Source organism: Phoxinus phoxinus (genome assembly GCF_949152265.1).
Source record: "Phoxinus phoxinus genome assembly, chromosome: 18".
NCBI lineage: Eukaryota > Metazoa > Chordata > Actinopteri > Cypriniformes > Leuciscidae > Phoxinus > Phoxinus phoxinus.
In genome coordinates, this window is record NC_136893.1 from 6,234,317 (window position 1) to 6,254,835 (window position 20,519).

General features: G+C 37.9%; 2 protein-coding genes across 2 annotated transcripts in view; both read right to left on the bottom strand.

Moving 5' to 3' along the window:
* Positions 1–420: 420 nt before the first annotated feature.
* On the bottom strand, positions 421–6,810 carry irx7 (iroquois homeobox 7). Its single transcript, XM_079588893.1, has 3 exons — positions 6,530–6,810; positions 1,849–2,351; positions 421–1,362 (listed from the first exon to the last, which is right to left on the bottom strand). The coding sequence occupies exons 2-3, from the start codon at positions 2,053–2,055 to the stop codon at positions 637–639; spliced, it is 933 nt and encodes a 310-aa protein (XP_079445019.1). The 5' UTR covers positions 2,056–2,351; positions 6,530–6,810; the 3' UTR covers positions 421–636.
* A 2,113-nt stretch (positions 6,811–8,923) lies between these two features.
* LOC306985534 (ankyrin repeat domain-containing protein SOWAHC) overlaps positions 8,924–20,519 on the bottom strand; it is a 34,103-nt gene continuing 22,507 nt past the window's right edge. Inside the window, exons 7-10 of the mRNA XM_079587894.1 lie at positions 13,110–13,196; positions 11,282–11,354; positions 10,683–10,772; positions 8,924–10,419 (exon numbers count right to left, since the gene is read on the bottom strand). Of these exons, the coding sequence (XP_079444020.1) occupies positions 10,235–10,419; positions 10,683–10,772; positions 11,282–11,354; positions 13,110–13,196 (435 nt within the window). The 3' untranslated portion in view covers positions 8,924–10,234. The remainder of the gene's footprint in view (positions 10,420–10,682; positions 10,773–11,281; positions 11,355–13,109; positions 13,197–20,519) is intronic.

The window sequence follows — 20,519 nt, forward strand, 5'->3', positions numbered from 1 at the left end:
ACTATTTTCTGAAGTTTTTGCGGCTACGAAGTAGCTACGAACACTATTCGAGTTACTCACTCTAAAAAATGTTGCAACACAAAAAATGTTGTTTCAACACAATCTTGGGTAAAATATGGACAAACCCAAACGTTGGGTTAAAAATGTAATGTAAAAATGTAACCCAACGGCTGGGTTTGTCCATATTTCACCCAAAATTGGGTTGAAACAACCCAGCATTTTGCAATTCACTGAACATGGACAGATTTTCGTGGCATTGCTTAAGTAAATTGGTCTTTAAGACTTTCATAAATTCAATCGAAAGAATGCTTCTGAAACAAAAACCAAAAGCAAAACAATGCAGAATTTCGCATTTGAAATCATTTCTCATTGTAAAAACAAACCCCCAGATCATTAACACTGACCATGGCAAAACTTTTAGATTTTTCAACGTTTTATTTTAGCAAAAATAAGTCAGCAGGTAAATGCATTTATAATTTAAACAAAATAAATGTACAATATTTACAGAACACGCATCCTTTGGTTTTTAAACCATGCAGGCATTTGATTAAATCTTGTATGCAAACTTCCACAACAAAACGTTCCCAATGGTTTCAAAGTGCAAAATTGAGTCTAGAGTGTTTTGGATGAAGAGTCTCATTGACTTTGTTTGAGAAGGTCGTGTGTGGAAAGGTTCACAGGTGAGTAGGAGTCTCTTGAAGGCCATCCAGCCCACCATTTCCCAAAGTCTGGGCTTTGGGGGTGTTTCAAATCGCTGGGTTTCTTGATGATATCAGAGGTCGCGGTTTCCGCGAGAGACCAGATTTTAGGTTTCTGGACATCGACGTTTTGTTTACACACCTCTCTTTTGGTCTCACACGATGTGTCAGACTTGTCACTTTCTTTTTGCTGATCAAGTCCTTCCGCTAAACGGTCCTCCACCGTGACATCCTCTTCCTCCTCATCAACCGTTTGAGGATCGATCTCATCTTCATCCTCCATGCCTTTCCTCAAGGACCCCTCCTCTTCGCTCTCACCCTCCTCTTCCTCATCCTCCTCATCTGACTTTCCTTTGGAGGCCCAGCTGACCCGGTTCTCCTTCTTCAGGCGGCGCCGGGCATTGGCGAACCACGTCGACACCTGCGTGAGGCTCATCTTGGTGACGATGGCAAGCATGATCTTCTCGCCTTTGGTGGGATATGGGTTTTTCAGGTGTTCGCTGAGCCAGGCCTTCAAAGCGCTGGTGCTCTCCCGGGTGGCCACCTTGGTGACCCGACTGGGGTCATCAGCTGGCATGGGACGATATGGAGTGTAATAGGGTCCCCCACGTCCGAGGAGAGCTTGGTGATATGGTGATGCAGCCTTGAGGTCATAGGAATTGCTCTGAAAGTAAGCAAGAGATTCAGATTTAGAATATGAACAGTTTTGCATTACAAAGACAGTAAAGGGTTTGTTCACCCAAAAATGAAAATTCTGTCATCATTTACTCACCCTCAAGTTGTTCCAAACCTGTTGAGTTTCTTCTGCTGAACACAAATTATATTTTAAAGAATGTTGGCAATCAAACAGTTGACAGTAGCCATTGACTTCCATAGTATTTTTATTCCTATGAAAGTCAAACTGTTTGATTACAACATTCTTTATAACAAACGTGTGTTGTGTTCAGCAGAAGAAACTCAACAGGTTTGGAACAACTTGAGGGTGAGTAAATGATGACAGAATTTACATTTTTGGGTGAACTATTCCTTTAATAGCATTTTATCATTTTTTTATTTCTATATACATTATAGTTATACATATTTCACCTTTATACAAAAACTTTTCTGCATTGAATTGTAATTCAATATGAGAAGCATTCAAAATACTTACAATGTGTGCAATGTGTCCCGGATGAGGATAAGGGATGAAGCTGTACCCCGGTATTCCTGAGAAAGGTAAGGGAACCCCAGCCATGCCCATAAAATGTGGCGGTGGCTGTTGCACTCCAGGTGGGCAGCCCAATAATTGATATCCAGCGGGCATGTTGATGTTTCTGTCCATGAAGAAGTTTCCAAACCCCGTTGGTGAAGCAGGCATCCTTACTCCCTGAGCTCTGGTGTTTGAATGACACTCCCACGAGCTCACGGGCTCTCTTTATAGGCGGAGCCGCATCAATGGGCGGGGCCTGAGCGGGTGATTGACAGCTGTGATTCGAAGGATTTCTCTGGGAGTAAATCCCTTCAAAGGAGAATTTCGGTTGTTCCTTTTAACGGCCTCTAAAAGTCTTTAAACTCATGATGCTTATCTCACGCTTATCCGCACTGAAGAGTGGAAAATATTAGGGCTCCGTTTGAAATTCGCATTTTCTGGAGATGCTCTTGTGATGCATTAACCTGAAACAGTTTCATATAATGAAAACTACATTACATATAGCCTAGTCTACATGAAGAAACCGGTTTTAAATGGTAGGATCATTTATAAAGTTTTTTTCAAAAGTTAAGTCAAAGTGTCAAACTATATTTTATTAGTAGGCTATATAGACCTAGCCTAAATTATATTATCTATTTAAAAACGTAGCCTATTTAAAAATATATATATAGCCTATATTAGCCTACATGTAATAGCCTATTCGTTTTGATTTATATACACTCTTAAAATAAAGGTTCCAATCACCGTGATGCCCATAGAAGAACCTTTCAGTTCTTATTTGTGCGATGGAATAAAAAGTTCCAATTGATGTTAAAGATGTCAATAAAGAACCTTTATTTTTAGGCTAAGAGTCTAGCCTATGTTTTATTTAATCTTGTTTACATGTAGCCTAGCTAACATGCAATGAATTGAATGAAGGAAGCTCAGTCGGGAAACACTGAAAAGTGACTAAAGCCATTCGGATCACCTTCAAATGTCGCACATTAACGTCTCAGAATAAACTTTTTTTCCACCTTGCCGAGACTGTTTCATCTTTTTGTTTGAGCAAACCGATACAAGACACAACATGACGAGCCATTATCAAAATTTGATTAGCAACACGGTGCAATGTGTGTCTGACGCGTTAAAAAGTAAGCAAATACCTTTTAACTAATTAACACAGGTTTGAAAACTTTAGTTGCTTTAATTTGACATTAGATCTGATGTAAGTCTATTTTTTTAGGCTATTAAATTAGATTAATTGGTAAACAAAATAGGTTAAGCCTATATCTTTCATTAAAAACATTAGGATTTTTTTTCTTTTTGACTTATGGGCTATTTACTAAGAATAGACTAGTGCATTTTCGATATTTACATTTTTAAATAAACATTGCTAAAAAAAAAGTTGTTAAATTTATTACAAAACATTAGGCTATAGATTTATAGGGCTTAACGAATCTAAACGTGAGAATTTTACATCTTTGCAACAAATAGGCTAACTTTTACGCACCGTTACGTTGGCTAAAAACAAAATCCGTATACATGCCGATTTTATGAATCAAATAAGCGGTTTTAATTTTCTAATGCAATGCATTTAAATTAGTTCCGAATTTTTATTTCAGATTTTTTTCTTTCGGGTTCAAATAAACCTGGACTATGAATTACTGTGACCGAACATCAAACCTCTTTTAAAAGGGGATGACTTTGTTTTCGCCCGCAACAAACCAGTACAATTGTCGTAATTAAATAGGTTTAAGTGAAACAGGTGTCGACTAATGTATATGGTAATTGCAGCATAACAGATGTTAATGTAGGGAGATACTCAGATAAGATTAGAATTCCTAAACATACATACCAATGCCCTGGAAAGAAAAGCACAGCAAACAACCAGATAGCAGGGGGTGCAGGCAGTCTCTGACATTGGAAATACAAGTTTTTTTGTTGTTGAAACTTGCTCTTTAATCTGTTATCTAGTAAACAGAGCGATGGCATGCATTGTTTCCTAAAACTTTGACAGAGCCTCACCAAATTAAGTTGAGTCATTTCTCATCCATCATTGCATTTTATGTTTTATTTACACCTTGATCTTCTCCAAAGGTTAATCACCTTGTATTTGGAAATGTTTATTAAGATTGTGTGTGGTGAGGTTGTGTGAAGCTGTGAGACATTTTAAGGGCTGACAGACAGACAGATAAAGAGAGAGAGAAAGAGAGAGAGAGAGTTTGGAAGCAGGGTGGGGCTCAGATCCCCTTGGGCCGAGAGCAAATTTACTCAAGTAGCACAATGGTCAAAACGGAGTGCAAAGAGCAAAGCTTATGCTGCATCTCTGGAGATAAGCAGCTCAGGGCTGTGATTATTGTGTTCCTCACACACTCGGCTTTCTCCTCTCTTTCCTCTCTTCTCGCACACAATACAGGTGTACTCATGTTCTGACAGGTCCAGTTAAGACTGTTTGCTCAGGGGATGTCAGTCATTTGCCGAGAGGAGAAAAGTGTGATAGCAGTCCAACAGGCTTCAGATAAGAGATGAGCTTCTTCCAGTCTTTCGCCACAGAGGCAGAAAATAAATCTAGATCGGCATGAGCAGAGATTTCTCCTGAGAGCCCGATTACATTTTTGTTTCACTCTACTGGAGAATTTCAAAATTATTGTGGTTTGTTGTGTGGTTAACCAAAGAGATCAACTAGATTAATCAGTTCAAATCAACAAGCATGATCAGAGGGAAAAGGGCCCAGTACTATAGCTGAACACTAAGCACGTAACACCAGAACCTAAGGCCAGTCTGAATCCTCAATAACTTCAGAAAATATAGGTGTACTGTAAATATATTTTTATAGGTCATAGTTAATTATCTGGACATTGGTGAATTAAAAAAATATATATATATAGTCTATATATATATATATATATATAGTGTTGTCAAATTGATTGAATATGTATGTGTGTGTGTGTATATATATATATATATATATATATATATATATATATACAGTATATATATATATATATATTGTACACACACAAACTTTTGTATTGGGTGCGATTAATCGATTTGACAACACAAACACACACACACACACACACACACACACACACACACACACACGTTAACTCTGACCCTTTAATGGTAAATAAATAAATAAAAACTTGTATTTCCAATGTCAGAGACTGCTTGCATTCTCATCTATCCATCCATCCATCCATCCATCTATCGCATATCGCAACAAATTATATATATTACAATTTAAATGGAATCATTTTGCAATTGCACCATATACAGCAATAAATAAATACATGTGCACAAAACTTGGTGCTATAACTCATACTTCAAAATGGCTGTTCAAGTAAAATAATTTACAATAAAATAAAACCATACAAATGCATGGTAAAAAAAAAAAAAATCAAACAAATATATGGTAAATGTTACAATTTGATGGGAAAATCTTGTTTTATGGATATTAAGACAAATATATATATATTTTTTTTGCTGTGTGTTTATGCTGCATACCTTTTTTCATGTAGTACAATATAATAGAAAAATATATATTGTTAACTTCTCCAAACCTGAATAAACAAACAAACTAAAATTATAGTTACTAGTGGTGAGGAAAAACAACGGTTAAACATGTCAAGACAAACCAGACTAGGTACTCCAAAACTGAAAACCAAACTATCTGTTTTTGTCCCAAATGGAATTCTTTGCGAATGGGAGGACCGTCCATTGACCAAAGTATGCGTGTCCTAATGAGCTGATAATGACAATGGGCAGAGGTGCGACTTCATTTAGCGCTCATCACATACCGCTGAGCAGACAAAAGGCTTGAACAAGTCATTAGAATGGCCAATAGTCAGGTGTCAATAAGACCTGTTAACAAAAGCATGAAGGGAATCCACAGAGAGGCTTTCACACCTTCTACATGTTAGTTTTTCTTTCTGGAAGTTGTTCCTTTTTAACGCGCTCTGAGGTGAAGAGAGAAGCACCATTTCAAACCAGACCTGGTGAAATCAAATTCAATTAAACACTGTGTATTAAGTCTGTTAGTGTTATATCTAAAAGAACACCATAAAGAAATCATCAAATCTATTTGTCCTAAACCAGCAAAATGTAGAGAAAATCCATCAGAACAAAAATATAAGTACATAAATACAGATGTTACTTTAAGGAGCTTTAAAATGAACTTTTAAAATGACTTTCATTGCATGGTGTTGATTGAGTTATATTAAAATAACATTAATATGGACATGTTACCACATTAAATGCAATGTTAGGTTGACAAAGCCCCGTTTTACAGTGTAGAGAAACATAAACATCCATTTGTGGTCTAAATTGCTCTTAACCCCTTTAAAAAGAAGTTTAGTTTGATGTGGGCCATTTCAAGACAAGACCGCCCTCGTTCTAAATGCCCTGACCTCGCAGGAGTGTTGCGCACCTGAAACAATGCTGTTGTTTTTAGTGTTCAAAACCCTCATTTTGAGAGCTAATGAGCTATGCCAAGGCCACAGACCTAAACAGAGGGAAGTTAGCTGAACGTGAATGTTATCAGCCTTTCTCACCTCCCCTCTATCAATCACCCCCTCCACTATCCATCTATCTTTTGTCATTTGTGTTATCAGCCCCACTCTATCACTCCTCTTTACAGAGAAGTGACATTGCAAGTACTCACCAATGGGAGGATGCCTTTGTTAGGGGTCTGGAGCAGTCCCGCCCACTCCTCTTTCTCTTTTGGGGTGTGATTTGATTGACAGCCCCCGCATGGGGTGAGTGACAGGTGGCGTTGGTTAGCCTGTGACAGCCAGCATGGTGGTTTGAGTTTGTGCTGTGGCTCGGGGTCCTTCCACACGGTGTGTTACATGAGCATCGCTACAGTGTGTGTGGTTGAGAATACTGTGCAATGTGTCCAAACGGCTCCCGGATTCCTGCTGTGAGTTCTGGTGCCTGAATGAATGAAAGACTGGAACGCTGCAAAAGAGAGGAAAGAGAGAACATCACAATTCGACGGACAGACAGATAGAACGATAAACTGCATGATAGATAGAAAGATAGACATACAGACAGATAGACTGAACAATAAACTGCATGATAGATAGACAGACACATCAAAATGTATTAAGACATAGTATATAAACAGACATATAGAAAGATAGAGACAGATAGATCAAAAACAAGACAGATAGAGAGAGACATAGTCAGACAGACAGACAGACAGACATAAGGAAGGAAGGAAAAAATTGTCAGAAAGACAGACAGAAATTAGCATAGTCAGAAATATATAAAAATAGACACAGATATACAGATAGATCAAAATATATTACTATATAGCCTAAGACAGGTATGACAAGCAGACAGATGGATATATCAAAATGTATTAGACAGACAGAATTACAGAAAGATAGACAGGTTTTAAAATGAATTATGATTGATAGAGAAAGACAGATTGATATGTATATATATATATATATAGTCAGAAAGATAGTCAGGCAGAAAGACAGATGGATATATCAAAATGTATTAGACAGACAGACATATACATTATACATATATATGAGAGAGAGAGAGAGAGAGAGAGAGAGAGAGAGAGAGAGAGAGAGAGAGAGAGAGAGAGAGAGAGAGAGAGAGAGAGAGAGAGAGAGAGAGAGAGAGAGAGACGAGAGTCAGATAGACAGACTTAGAAATATTAAGAAATATAAAAAAGACAGACAGATATAGAAATGGAGACAGACAATGTATTAGACAGTCAGATAGATAGACAGGAGCACAGAATATAAGCATAAACAGAACTACAGAATGATAGACATAAAGATGGACAGAAATACAGGCAGATATATCAAAATGTATTAGACAGTCAGATAGACATATATATACAGAAATATAGAAGCATAGACAGAAATCTGAAAATAAGTCAGATGGATATGTGTGTGTCCAAAATGAGTCGTCTGTATAGATTGAGCATTATTGATGATTAGTGATCAGAAACTCGTGCGGTATCAACGCACGGAAGCGAGTCTCGCTTAACAAATGCACTCCTTATGCGGCTGTTCTCTCCTCACAATCAATACCTGGTGTGCTTGTAAGGCATCTGTGACATGACATCTACATTTTGGGTCATTTGTAAAACAAAGACTACAAGGAAGCTGGAGGCCTTGAGCTGCTGGTTTCAGTTCCCCCTCCCCGGCACAATGGCGGCCCTTAACCGCAGGGGGAGCGGCCCTCAGATGGAAATGAGCAACCAAACCAACAATGTAGCGCCTAATCTCTTCAGAGAGCTGGGAATCAGTTACACAGCAGTAGAGGCCTCTCCGTGCTTTTCACCGCAAACGCAGACACACACACACCCTCCACCCCCCTCCCGTGTAGCCACAGGCTCCCCTTACACATGGGCCCGATACAAGGTATCCCCCTGCAACAGAAGGGGCAAGAATAAGTGGGGCGTGGGGTGGGGCCGAGCCCTCAAAGCACGGGATTAGAGCTAATGTGCCCTCCCTGGGTTCTAATCTCTTCAGAGGAGCAGCGTGTTTGAGGACTGCGGGGCAGTCAGATAAGTATCTATTACAGCAAGTTCCTCTTATCCTTCAAACACCCCCATGCCCTATAGGAAAGAGGCACAAAATCACTTGCCTGTCTTCCCTCTCACTCCTGTGATACCCAAAACCCGAAAGCAAGCGCTGGCCTTTTGCGACTAAGCTGGAATTAAGGGCTCAGGACCTTACGGAGGGCCGCCAGGGCCCATATTTGCTCCATCTGGGGAGCTCAAAGCAGAGCGAGCGATGGGAATCAAAGGAGGAGAGGAGAAAAGAACCGAGGAACTGTTTTTTTTTTTTCTCCTCTTCTTCTTTCTCGGGTGTCGCTGGGAAGGTGCGAGGAAGGGGATCGTGGAAGATCTGATAGGGTGTAATCTTGTTAGGGTGATCCACGAGAGTGATGAAAGAGCCGGCATGCTAGATTATGGGAAGAGCCCAGAGGAAAGGTGGGAGACTGGAGCGCAACACTTCAAATGTGTGAGGCTTGTAACAATTAGAGGAGAATCACATAATAATGAAGAGAGGAAAAAAAGCAGCCGTTATCCAAAGTACAATTTATTTGTCCTTTTATATAAGAGAAAATAATTTACATTATGCAAATAAACATTCAGGTAACAGGAAAGACAACATCAGACTTAAGGCACAAACTAGCAGATTTACTCAACATCGCCCCTTTGGAATGCAAAAGACACACTTATTGTAATATAAAAATAGGATAAAAACATATTTAAAGACAATAACAGCAAAAATAAAAGAAACTGCTTTAGCAAAGGATTTAAAATCTACAAATCTATTATACATTTAGATATTTCACAGGGAAATAAGGTAGAATGGAATTTTTACATAGGGTAAAATGTAAAATACTTGGCTGGGATATTATTGGCTGATATTATTTTTCACAGTCCACAGAGCCTTGGTTACATCATCATAAAATAATATATATTTCAAAGGCAGAGCAAGTTATTACATTTTGTTGAAAGATAATTACAACAGTTTGTTTTTGCTTTAGAATAAATGTCCACTGATTTTTTTGATTTTTTTATAATAATTGTCATTTTATATTGTTTATTTATATGCTATATATACACACAATATGAAAATAGGGTATTTTTGGTACATTCTCACGCAGCCATAAACGGTGGTTTTGACTTTTAAAGTTTTGTAAGGTGAAGATAAGGCAAATAAATGCTGAAGTTGGACATTTTTTTTATCTGGACAATCATGGAACTTAAACACTACGTAACTTTTTTGTTCAAAATTAACAAAATTTGAATGAAGAGTCAATAAATAATTAATCTGCCTTCCAAAATGTGTTTTTGTCTTACCCTGATTCACTATAGTAAGCATATTATAAGCCTATTTATATTTTAGACCTGTCGGGATGGTTTTCGTGGGAAATTGTGTACATACGCGTCTCATGTCTCATATCCTCAAATAGAGAAAAGTTGCTTTATATATATATATAAAAATAGAGAAAAGCATTGACATATTTTGTGAAACGGAGTTCTTCATACTTGCTAAAAACGTTGGATTGTGCGATGTAGAGTAATTTAAAATGCATTGTTTCATTCCTCAGTGAAAGCTGTAAATCTTTAAACTCTTAATTGAACAGGTAGTAGAGCAGAGAACATAAGACATTACACTACAGCATTACAACACGTCACATTCTGCAGTGGCATAACATACTACAAAAGCTAATCATTAAGCTGAATTGCTACTGAAAATGTGAATGTAACTTCAACATACTATTTGTGTGAAAAAAAAGCAGCAAAGAAAACAAGTGCGTTTTCATCTGTAAACCATCCGATTGGCACTAAAGCAAGCCTGAAGATGTTTGGACGTGTCACAGTCTACCGTGAGAACTTTCTGGGCCTAAACGCAGGCAGCATGAGCTGATGAGCAACAGTCCTCTCCTCCGGTACGGCCGCGAGCTCCTCCGCTGATCCCCACTTCTTCATGGAGTGAAATAATGACGTGATCTTGCGGTTCCTGCGCTCTCCGGCCTGGGTTAGGCTGTGGCACTCGCTGACTTCAGCTTGGAGAAAAAACATCAAAGCAGAGTTAAGAAGAAGACCACACTGTGAATGAAATAACATGCTGGAGGGACAAATAGGGTGAAGACAAACAGTCTAAAATTGATCCACGAGGCACCCCGTAGATTTCGAGAAACCATATGCCTGCGCTAATGTGGAAAACATCCTCAGTGCTGCTCTTCCACATGTGCCACAGGTCTGAATGGACTAAACGCCCACGTTACAGTGCATTCATGCATTAAAAAAACAATGAAGTTTGACTCACATAGCTCATGGTCTTCTAATTGTGTATCCCGTAGATTGAGGTAATGATATGCTAAGCGACCGCTGTAGTCCCGCAGGTTCTCCTTAGCTCCTGTGAACATGTTCACATTTCAGCAATGTTAAATCAAGCAAATTAAGCGTTAATATTCAGTTCAACAGCACACTGCGTTTATACAACAGTTCAATAAACAAGCAAATGATAAACAAGACAGGAAATGACAATGTAACCTATAATTATTTTTTTTGCTCTGTAAAAATGACTTGCATGTTTTTTCACACTTAAACAATTAAATAAATAGTTGCATGTCACCAAACATGTTGATTCTTTGAAAATGGAAAATATCTTGCCAATTAAATAATCACAAATATTTCGAAAAAAGTGACTTTCAAATGCAGTGAAATATGGTAAATTATTAATTAAGCAACATTAATCTGATATATCAGGAAGAATTTGCTTTACTGGGACAACATTTGACGTGACAATAAAAATGTGAACGTAAAATGAAGTCTGCTTTCAAATTCAAACAGACATTCTTGAACAAACCAGACGATTTAAAAACAGACGATTTTCAACTAAATGTTTGTGAAGAAAACGCATACCGTATGTCCTAACCAGCAGGTCAAATATATGTCGATGTCCGTGCAGTGCTGCGATGTGTAAAGGTGTGTATCCCTGTGAGAATAAGAGTGAATATCACCAAGATTGTTAAGAGCATGTCTAGATCATATTTCACCTCAAAATCTAAATAATCAAATAATAGAAATAAAGATATTTTACAAAAATAAATGCCTTTATCTAAACTATGAAGATATGTGACATAATTTTCATGAGAAGTTAGCCCTTTTTACTCATCGTCACAGATTTGGTCACTGTGGCTAGTGGTTTTCCAAAGTTTTGACATCAATGCCATATAGATATTTTTTATATTATCTTATAATTTGGCAGCAGGTATATTAGGCTGCCGTCACTTTAAGACCTGATGCACTGATCCATTCTATTGTTACACATAATTTACTTGAAACTTAAAACATAACTGACCAGCATTTTGACATTATTTTGTGTATTTGACTGTTTAAGCGGAATAAGCAGCTAAAAAGAAGTCAATTTAGTACTGTGTAAGCATAAAATCTGTGGGAATGAGTAAAAATGCGCATTACGCACAATCCCACGCTGAAATTCAAGCCCTGTAACACCAACAATATTCATCCGGAGCAAATGAAACAAGTGAGTGAGGGGAGGCGGGTTTGTGCTGAAATACACACGCATTTGGCGGGTTGGTGGGTGTTAATGTGAAGCCCTGTATATTGTTCAAAATGAGTCAATACTGTATATAACTCAACAATATAACATAATACAATACAATATAACTCAACTGGTGAGTACGATATTTATTGAACAGATAAATTGCTATTTGTACCTCTCGAACAGATATCATCGTAAAGCATTATCTATTGTGAAGGGTCATTTCATTACGGTTGTGCTGGAATTTATTTACCGTGTCTATAAATGGGTAAAGCTACAGTAACGTCTTCAGCTAGTCAGCTCGATATCCTTTCCATCTAAACTGCTGATATCTCTTCAGTGGATGTTTTATGAAGAGTAGGATAGCCTAATTCATCCGCACATTGAGAGCCGAAGCTCAACCAAAACAATGTTCTTCCGCAAAATGCATGCAGTTTTGTTTTTTTTAAAGCTAGAGGTCCAAAAGTTACATAGTGTACCTTTAAATATAATATATTTTTACTCTTTTCTTTTGATTTTGGAGTGATAATGTTATGTGTGACATAAGGGTTCTCTATTTTAAATATCTCTAGTGATAAATCTCACCACAAATCAGAAATGATAAGGAAACGGACGGGGTGAAGGGAAATTCGACACTCACCCCCTAGTGCCCATGTCCCAATAATAATAATAAAAAAAACATATCACAAGAGAATCAGAGAGCGACAGAAAGAAGAGAAGAGGGGGAGAGAAAGACAGGACACAAATGAACTGAGGTTACAGCAACAGAATCTAATGACAGAATCATAATTGCCTGGTAATTCAGTGAAATTGCTTTGCTCTGAGCCTGCTGTTGGAATACATGAAGACATTGTTTAAGGGAAGCTGTTAACATGACAGAGTTTGATTTATGAACAGACATTCTCAAACAGCGCCTGGATTCATTTGCACAGCTGGGCACCCACATACCCTTTCAGAGGAGTTATGTCAGAAGCGGACATTTTAAAAACGCACACTTTCTGGCAGCTTGGCACACACGTGAGAAACATTAACCCGTGCGTGCCGTCACATCCAGGGTGAGTGTAAGGTGAGGAGTACTTACATGCTGTGAGAGAAAAAGACACACAAAAATTAATGAATTGGACTGTAGGCATATATGCATTTGTATTTGATTTGAATAGATTTTTGAGTCATATCTGTACTTACTGCCTTCGTATTGATGTCAGCTCCTGCTTCCGCCAACACTGTGGTCATATCTTCTTTACCGTGTTTCGCAGCCCAGTGCAGCGCTGTCTGTAAGAGATATTGAAACATTACCATACTAAAATATATACATTTTACATGAAATATAACATAACTATTTAAATAATATCCTCCTGTACAAAGTATGAACTATGACCTCCCTAATACATGGGTAGTGTCACAAATTTACTTACATTTGACCAAGAAATCGTGCAAAATCATTATTTAATTATTATATTTATTTATTTTTATATTTACTTTCCTATATCTTGATATTGATTTTACTCTTTTATCAAATGTATTTAGTCATTCATTTCTTTTTATTATTTATTACAATGGTTAATGCATCACAATGGTGCAGAATATTAAGTATTCCATCTTCAAACATAATATATTCATTATAATATTTATTTATTTGACTTCATTTTAATATTTATTTATTCTTTCACTTATTCATTTTTAATTATTAAATCTGTATAAAATTGTGCCAAATCCTAATATTCCTTCTAATATTATTTATTAATTATAATATTTATTTGTTACATTATATTTGAATATTTATTTTTTACTTTATTTCAATATTTTTTTAGTTTAATTTATTCAATTTACTTATTCAAGGCAAGGCCAGTTTATATAGCACATTTCATACACAATGGTATTTCAAAGTGCTTTACATAGAAGAATTTAAAATAATCAAAAGAAATAAGAATAATTAAAAGTTTAGAATAAAAAAGAAAAATTCACTCAATTCAAATCACTTTAGTTTTTTTTTAAAGTTTTTTTTAACTGCTTCAATATTGTTTTAAAAGCATACCAGGGTGCAGCTCATGAAATAGTTTGAAAGGATTGGTTTTAAAAAAAAAATCATACGTTTCATAAGAAAAAAAAAAAAGAAAAATTTTTTTTTATATATATATATATATATATATATATCATTTGTTAATCATTTTTCAAATTGTTTTAAAATTGACAAAATCATTAAAAGATTAATCCTAAAAATGTTTATTTCTATATTATATATATATATATATATATATATATATATATATATACAAACACATTTTTTTTTAGTGTGGTCTTAGACTTTTGGTCCTCACGGTCAATCTGAATTCTCATATTGGTTGTTTGACCAGCTTGTCTGAGCTAGTACACGATCGTCAACCCATCTGATTCATCTTGTAATACATCATTTACACTCTGCATGTTCATTCTCTCCCACTAGGTAGATCCCCACCCCCCTAACGCCACGCGGTGGAGCGGCCCGTGGCTCCCATAGGCTGCCAGCGGGCCCCAGCTGTGCACAGAGGGTGTGGAGGGGACGGTTTCCTGCCATCTAATGGCGGTCTAATTACAAAACAACAAACCAGTGTGCCCACTGCGGGGGGAGCACAGGCCTGTCACGGGGTGCAAGATTGATGATGTTGGTATGACCCTCTGATGGAGGACCCACCCAGGCATCAGCCTGTTGACAAGGCCTGTCAAGAGGAGAAGGGGCCGCACACCACACACAAGCTCAGATGCTGGAGCTAAACGCCCGACACTCTCAAACACGGAGAATGGAGGAGATGTCTATTGATCTCAGCCTGAGCTTTATCAGAACTCTTCATATATCAGAATCTACCGCTTTAACGTGGTGGTGCTTCACAATGCTTCAGTGCATGCTATTCTGAAGAAAAAAAGATATCAAAAAGCATTCAAATGTTACTTTTCTCTGCATCTGAAATGCTTTTATCTTTTTTGCTGATGTAAGATGGGTCATGTGGGCAAGAAAAAAAAGAAAAAAAAAAAAAAAGATTTTCACGATCCAATCAAATTCAGATTAATAAAATCCAGTTCTGGCCTACATTTACAGCAGAATTTTCTGTTGCTGGAAAGATAATTGTCTAAAAAAATCTAAAGTTAGACAAAAGACAATCTCCTAAACTCCATTAACAAGTTGAACGCTTCTGGAATGTTTAGCCAAACCTCTCAAGCAATTTCATGAACTACATCCTTGGATTCTTTTAAAACCATATTGAAGGAATACAACAAAAAACAAAAAACAAATGAATGAATAAACATCTTATCTTAGTTTTGTAAAGAAATTAATGATGTATGTAGCAGCACACATGAAGAACAGAAGAAAACATTGTGATCTATATTTTTTTACCAATTAATTTTCTGTTTCACTCATTTTATTGCATTGCAAAGAATACCATGTTAACGCTGATAGCAAAACATAAGTACTTATTCACTTCTCTGAGCCTTTTCAGCTGATATTACTTGTTTTACTGATATTGATGTTTTATTTAACACATTTATGTTAAAAATCATTCGCAAAACTGCACTCAAAACACAAAATAATCTCTTTTTTTTGCCTCAAACTGGAACACATTTAGTTGCATAACGTGACTATTTTGGGTGCTCCAACATTCATTACAGTGCAAAAATTTTAAGTTGTTAAGATTTAAAAAACAATTTTTTTTAAAAGTCTCTTCTGCTCACCAAAGCTCAATGTATATGATAAAAAATACAGTACAAACAAAAATGGTTTTCTATTTTAAAATGCAATTTATTCCTGTGATCAAAGCTGTATGTCCAGCATCATTCCTACAGCCTTCAGTGTCACATGATCCTTCAAAAATCATACTAATATGCCGATTTGCTGCTCAAGAAACATTTCTGATTATTATCAATGTTTTCAACATTGTGCTGCTTCGCATTTTTGTTTCAGGATTCTTTGATGCTTAGACATGTTTTGTAACATTATAAAATGCGTATGAACCCGAAGCAGCATCTATCAACTATATTTTAGTAACTGAACAAGTTTAAGAAATTTTAACACATGCGGTCACTAAAAATACCGAATTTTTTTTTTTATTAACTAGGTCCTACTTGCCAAATGAAGTCACGTGACAACAATGTACTACATTCTGAAATGTTTTTGTATGCGCGCGTTTTCATCTGGACACACAGTACGCAACATATCCCCACTATTGTGTATTCTTAATAAGCACGTGTTCTGCACTAAAGGGAGGGTCCCGTCTACTGTAGGTGTTTCCAGTCCGGCTCGCAGGACATATTGTGATAGATGAAGTCTGGTTCCCCTATCAGCCGCTCTATTGTTTCCACTGTCGCACCCTTGAGATGGATTGGCTGGCACACATGCTTGACTGACAGCCCGACAGGCCTCATGGAGGCTCGGTGTGACGGACGATGGTCAACAGGATGTGACGTCTCCTACCCTTGTTCCTCAGGTTCCTGTTTTGGCCTGGCGGGGATCCCTTAACTCTCACTAACCAAATAGCACCTTTGTGATGACTACCAAAAGAGACATATTCACTGCGGCTTTTAAAGAAGAGAGATGGACAAATGATGTACTCACAAACTGGGAAAGGAGGAAGTCCGGGAGGCATCGGGAGAGGATGGCATGTTGGAGAAGGAGACAAAAAGAAAAGAGATGAGCGCACAGGTGGCTTTTCATTTACACTTATCTTGTTGGTGGACAGAAAGCGAGCGGTCCTGCTCGAGTGGCTCAAAGGAAGCAGTGTTTACGTTGCATCGGAGATCACGACTGTTTATTTATGGGCTTCACTGCGAGAGGTTGAATTGGAATTTTCCCCCAAAGGAGCTTCCAACGTGTGAAAGGAAAACAGAGATAATGCGTGTTGTGTCGGGTTACGGGCTCGGGGTGATGTGTAACTTTAGCGACCGAGAGGCTAAAGGCAAAGCTTAGCTACTTAAAACTTAAGACTTAAACAATAGAGGTGGCAGAAAAGATCCAAGGACAGCAAAAAATGAGCATCGTTGACAGCTAGTTTAAAAAAAAAAATTTAAAATTAAAAAAAAAACTTGTTTTGTGAGACAAACTCAATTTTCTATTGAACTATCGAATGTAAAAAAAGTTGACTACATAAAATGTCAATCAAATTAATCAATTTAGTTTGACCAACTATAATTATTACAGAGTAAGATCCTATGCTCAGGTTGATCACTGTCGATGCACTTTAATAATTTGTATTTTTGGTCAAAGCATGGAGAGTTATGATGACAAATTTGTTCATCAGAAATAATAGATGTTTTCGCTCTATGTAGTGTTTTTGATTATATTTTGTCAGCACATATACACAACTTGCTTCGGCGTATATAGAAGTAATTCTGTATAACCTTTTCAGTTTGTTCAAGAAACGGATACACAAGTTAGACAAACTAAGAAAGTTCTACATCACTATTATATATATAAAATGCAAGCTGACTGAACATGGATCTACAAATAAAAAACATTAATTTTGAGTTTATAGAACTTACTATAGTGTTAGATGAAAGCATAGACCCACTTTAATTAAGTTGGTACAACAATTTCTCCATAAGTTCTCCCGATACTCGCGGCAAAGTTCTTTTTACTTTTTCGGTTAAGGGTAAAAAGAAGTCAGTATACAGTTAGCGAACATCCCGACGCCATCCACGCTTTTGAGAGCAGAATTTATGAATGTGTAAATATGTGCTGCACGCTTTCCTCTCAACAACAAAAATGACAGTGGTGAGAAAACAGCAGTTAATAAAGCATCGGATCATAGTGATGTGGATGTTTGCACGATCTCTGCAATTTGGCACTCCAGTAAAGTCACGTCACGTTTATTTATAAAGCACTTTATACAATAGATTGCTTAAAGCAAGCAGCTTTACAGTATTAAACATGAAAAACACTGTCAGTGTCTCTTTCCTTTAGAATTACAACTTCAATTTCTACTATAAATAAGCTCTCCGGCGTGTTTCATGCTTTTACTTGCGGACGCCTGACCTCAAATGGACTAAACAGAAGAGATGAACTGGAGAACCCTTCCACGACAAAGAGGGCGGAGCCTCAGAGCCACACCCATCTATTACATCACCATGGACCAATGGTAGTTGGACGGAGTTTACCAGCCAGAGCAGATTTTATGGGCAAGTTCGCTTTGAAAAGCTGCTTCGAACTTCAGAAATAAACTCCAAACTAACTTTTTGAATATCGGGGCATTTAACGCAAAGTTTTTGAGTTTTCTCTTACGGTTTAGAAGGCAAAATGCCAGAAAAGAAGTCGGATGACCTCTTAAACCGACGTCTCGCAAGCGCGGTCACCCTGTACCAAGTCAAGAAGAGGTGGCTCACTTGGCATGCCTCTTGGTTCAGGAAGGGGGGCATCAAAGCCACCTGGGGGTCAGACTTACCACCTTCCTGGGGACATGGCGGCGATTGTTCTCCAATTAATCCCAGCCTGCTCTATTACTTTCAGATTATCTTTAAGTGGTTGAAGTCTTTGAGGTGAGCCCTAATCTTCCCGCACTTCAATGGCCGCCGTTGTATCTTGTCTGCGCGGGGAAGGCGAAGGGCTTAGAGGTTCTTAGAAGGTGGTCTGACACAGGACAGTGTGAGAACTCCGGCCCAGGCAGCGACCACAAACACCGACTCAAAGCTCTTAAGCGCACAGGGGGGACAAATAAAAGGATTTGAGCTTGTTTTTGGGGGGTGAAGGAGCTAAAAAGCTATCTTTCATAATCCTTCTGAAAATAAGCCTTTGAAATGCATGATTGGGGTTGAGCTTTGCTCTTTGGTCTGTGTTGCACCTGGGTACGAGAGTGGAAACTGTGGAGAGTCGGTAACCTTGCGAGGAGCCACAGGGAATCGGCGGTCCATAACTACGTACGTCGCTGACAAGCTGCTCGCTGCGCTGGCAAACATTCACATGCACTGTAACGGACTCAGTGATCAGCACTAATGAACTGAAGCAATGATGCTTAAAAAAAGACAGTGTTGAGGAGGAACTAACTATATTTTTATTTCATACTTGTTTGTAGCTTTTCCAACAAGTAATAATACATGATTGAAAGTGATCCTTGCTTGGAAAACTTTAACAGTTTCCCCAACACTGAAAAAGGAGACAAAATTCAACTCACCCCCTTTTAGAAGATGAATCCAGGATAATTAAAGAGAGAGAGAGAGAGAGAGAGAGAGAGAGAGAGAGAGAGAGATTAAGTTAACATTAATTAACTATTAATGAACAATTTGTTGTACAATCACAACATTAGGTTTCACTAAATCGTGTGTACGCTACCAATCTGGTTTAGACACATCTACTCATTATAATTATTATTAGGGCCCAAGCCTTGAAAAGGCGAAGGCCCTATTGTTTTCCTTCGGATTATTATTATTATTATTATTATTATTATTATTATTATTATTATTATTATTTTTCTTACGACTATTCGGGCACTTTTGGGTCTCTTAACGTGCTCAAAAACTCTTGAAACTTTGCACAAATGTCAGAACCCGCGGCCATTAGAGCCGGACTGAAGCTGGTACCCGGGCGTGGCAGGGGGGCTCGACAGCGCCCCCTGGAACGCGGTCCGAAAACTTGGTCCATAAATCAAACACGCTTGCGTGTAATAATATGAAACTCGGTACACTTATAGATCTCATCGGTTCATATATCCTTCGTGCTCTGACTTTTTACCCCAGCCCAACAGGAAGTCGGCTATTTGGCGTAGTTTAAAAAACACATGCAATGGAATTTAAAATACTCCTCCTAGACGATTCAACCAATCGTCAGGAAACTCGGTGTGCATGAAGTCAAGACATGGAGGATGAAAAATTGCCAGGGGATTTTTGATATCTCGAACGGTTTGGCCGTGGCGAGGAAACGAATTTATGGCGAATATTGGAAACAGGAAGTGTGTTATAACATCCTCATACATTAATTGATCTGGATGAAACTTCAGCAGTGTGTTCGCTGTAAGAGGCCGATCACATGGATGTGACTATTGTGAGTCAAAGTTATTGCGCCACCAACTGGCAGCAGGAAGTGTGTCACTTTCAAAATGCTTTAAAATCACCCTCTTATTTTTACCCGATTTGCTTCAAACTTTATGTGTATTATGTAAACACACGGCAGATGTAGACCTGTGAAAGGATTATTGATATCTTAAATACTGTTGCCATGGCAACGCAGCAAACTTTAATATTCTTTTTTAACGTTTTTGAGACTCTTAGCATGCTTGAAATTGCATGAAACTCGACAGACACTTTACATTTATTGCCTAGTACACTTGTGCAAAGTTTCAGAAACGGGCGTGGTAAGGGGCTCAGTAGCGCCACCTTTAGTCAAAAATGGGGTATTAGTTTTACCTACAGTAACAAAAATCGGTATTTATATTTATCTCCCCGAGCCGGACAACTTTCTAATTTACAGTCATTAGCTCCGACCAACAGGAAGTCAGATATTTTGGTTTGAATGTGATTTGATGGGAATTTTGCCAGTCTCTCTCAGTGTCTGTGTGTGTGAGAGAGGAGGGGGGGCTTTATTTTAACCCTTTCTCTGCTGTGTGGGACTTCTCGGGCACTTTTGGGGCCCTTAACGTG

What these genes read in the sequence shown, in the direction of transcription:
- irx7 (XM_079588893.1), bottom strand. Translation starts at nt 2,055, where the DNA reads ATGCCTGCTTCACCAACGGGGTTTGGAAACTTCTTCATGGACAGAAAC. An exon ending in CGGGACACATTGCACACATT is followed by an intron (nt 1,363 to 1,848) that starts GTAAGTATTTTG and finishes GCTTACTTTCAG; the next exon opens with AGCAATTCCTATGACCTCAA.